The sequence below is a fragment of the Geospiza fortis genome, unplaced genomic scaffold (genome assembly GCF_000277835.1).
Source record: "Geospiza fortis unplaced genomic scaffold, GeoFor_1.0 scaffold128, whole genome shotgun sequence".
Classification (NCBI taxonomy): Eukaryota; Metazoa; Chordata; class Aves; order Passeriformes; family Thraupidae; genus Geospiza; species Geospiza fortis.
The window spans coordinates 1,626,535-1,629,431 of NW_005054420.1; the positions used below are offsets into that span (position 1 = coordinate 1,626,535).

The 2,897-nt window shown below is 51.2% G+C and overlaps 1 protein-coding gene across 1 annotated transcript in view; it reads left to right on the top strand.

Annotated features, from left to right (window-relative positions):
• Positions 1-2,897, top strand: part of GRM7 (glutamate metabotropic receptor 7) — a 111,346-nt gene that overhangs the window by 30,193 nt on the left and 78,256 nt on the right. Inside the window, exon 3 of the mRNA XM_031061632.1 lies at positions 1,077-1,231. Within this exon, the coding sequence (XP_030917492.1) occupies positions 1,077-1,231 (155 nt within the window). The remainder of the gene's footprint in view (positions 1-1,076; positions 1,232-2,897) is intronic.

The following is a 2,897-nucleotide window of genomic DNA, read 5'->3' on the forward strand; positions in this document are numbered from 1 at the left end:
GGGGATATGGGGAGCTGGGAATGGGGGCAGCACCGGGCACTGCTGCCATGGGGGATATGGGGAGCTGGGAATGGGGGCAGCACCGGGCACTGCTGGCACAGGGGATATGGGGAGCTGGGAATGGGGGCAGCACCAGGCACTGCTGCTGCCTGGCTCATGGATGCCCAGCCTGTGCTGGAGAATGGGGCCCTGGTTCTGGGAGCTTTTCCTGGAGCTTTTCCATGCTCCTGTTGGGTGGCAGAGCTGACCTTTCCCCTCAGAGGAATTGCAAACACACGCCCCTCTCCAGGCTCGTTCTGCTTGGTGTAATTCATTAGTTCAGTCTGTTCTATGGCAAATGAAAGTTAATAGTGATAAAGTGACTTGGATGCTCAAGGTTAAACCATGTGGAATGGGCTCATAAAATAACACAAAGAATATTTTATATTTCATTATGCACTTGCGTATTCTGGGTCCAGAATTTGAAATTAGCTTAAAGTTGTGATGGAATCATCAATTGCTGAGAGGCCTAGTCCCACAAAACGAGACAAAAAGAATTTAGGGAAAAGTTTCAGTAAAGTCAATGGAAAAAGTTTTAGTGGAATTAATAATTTGGTTGTGGGATATAGGGTGAATTTAAAGAGAAGCCCCATTGGTGCTGCATGGACCATGGGATGGTTTGGGTTGGGAAGGACCTTTGGAGATCACCCAGCTCCATCCTTCCCTGGCCCAGGCTGCCCAGAGCCCTGGTGACACCGAGTGTCCCAAACCCCTGAGCTCTGCTGGGTTCAGGAATGTGCTGCTGCTCCTCCTCTTCACAGCCCAGTCAGGCTGGAGGAGACCCCTGAGCCCACGGGGTGCACCCCTGTGCCAGTGCCACCCCTGTGCCAGTGCCACCCCTGTGCCAGTGCCACCCCATCCCCTGGTGCAGCACCTGTGCCAGTGCCACCCCTGCGCCAGTGCCACCCCATCCCCTGGAGCAGTACCTGTGCCAGTGCCACCCCTGTGCCAGTGCCACCCCTGTGCCAGTGCCACCCCCATTCCCTGGAGCAGCCCCGTGGCAGTGCCCCGATGCCAACCCCCCGTTCTCTCCACAGGCAGATCCTGGCAGCAGCCAAGAGGGCAGACCAGGTGGGCCATTTCCTCTGGGTGGGCTCCGACACCTGGGGCTCCAAGGTGAGCCCGCTGCTGCAGCAGGAGGACGTGGCCGAGGGAGCCATCACCATCCTGCCCAAGAGAGCCACCATCGAGGGTAAGAGACCTTTTCTGCTGAAGGACTAAAACTCCATGTTTCCATCCGTGGTTTCCATTTAAACTCAGCTTAACTTTTATTTCAGATCAAGCACTGTATTTATCCATATCACCTGTGTGCTTCAGAAATACCCACACCTGTACAGATGTGTGTGTGTGTGTGTGTGTGTGTGGTGAATTTTGGGAAGCTTATTTTGCTGAACCCCTTTCTTTCTCAACTTCCCTTTATGCTCTCAAGTGTTTGTAGTCTGATCTCACCTCGGTTTGTTAACCCTGTTGTGGTAAAGATGCTTCAGCATCCACACGGCTTCCTCTGGGCACCAGTGAGGTTGGTCAGGGTGTGTGTTCTCTGGAGGAAAAGCTGTTTCCAGGGGAGGCACTGAGCAGGGAAACCCAACTGCTCTGCTGGCCCAGTCCTTGAACACGCTGCCCACATTAAAATGGGTTCTGGTGCCTTCACTCCCTGGAAAACCAAATATTTGCATGTTTCCTGTGCCTGCACTCCCTGCTCATCAGTTATTCCTCTCAGGTAGATCAGCTGCTTCACTCTTTTACATTTTTAGCCCCCCGAGGCACTCTTGGATGTTATTTCTCCGTAAATACAGAAAGTTGACAGACAATGAAGTGGTTTGTTTCTGAAAAGCAGGATATTTTAATAAGCTTTTCCCACTGTCTGTATTCATCCCTGAGGGTTTCTGACACAGAACCAAAAATTCTGTCAACAGTACACAGAAACAAAAACTTCCCACGTTTGTTTGTTTTAAAATATTTTCCTTTTATGTTACGCATTAAACTCCTGATGGGAAGCACGAGGGGGTTTTGGAGGCAGTGAGTGAGGATGGCAGAGTGCGAGAGTTCAGGTGTACAAAGTCAGTTAAATTGGAGGTATGAATATCACTGTATTTGGTGTACCTGAAAAAAAATTGTGTTTATTGAGCCTGCAAATATCTCCTGGTTCAGTGGGGAAGTGCCTGGAGTAGCCTGGGTGCATTTTGCACATGGGCTGGGGGATTGCTGTGGTGCCTAAAGTGCATTTTGCCTACAAGTGTGTGTAGCTGAGGTGTCCTTCAGCACAGACACACCTGTTGGGGTCTGTGTGTTCCAGGAAGGGCTCAGCAGGGTGAGGTGTCCCTGGGCAGGGTGAGGTGTCCCTGGCAGAGTAGGGGGCTCTGTCTTTCTCTGCCTTTGGGTCAGTGGGTTTCCTGTGATGTGCCCCTGCTGGAATTCCCTTTTATCCAATGGGAGCTGATTCTGCTCAGTTGAGGAGCTGTCCTCGTTAGTTTTTCCTTTTCTTTGGGGTTCTCCCATATGTTCTTGTGGCCCATAAATTCTGCATCCTTTGTCTCTACCATCAGTGGTACATCCTTCTTCCCAGCATTTGTTAACCGCCCTCTAGGTCTGACATTATTGAAACATGCAGCCGTGAATTAGCAATTCTACTGACAAGTATTTGGGCTTGCTAACACAGGACATCACACAGAGCCTGTTGGTTCCTCTGTTTCAACAGTTACATCTCCTTTGTTGTTGATCAGGCTGGAAAGTTACAAGGCTGTAACATAAAAAACATCCTTACTTAGGAAAAATTCTACAGATTCCGCGTGCCGGGGGCGTGCCGGTCGCGTGCCGGTCGCGTGCCGGTCGCGTGGCAGTCGCGCGCCTGTCGCGTG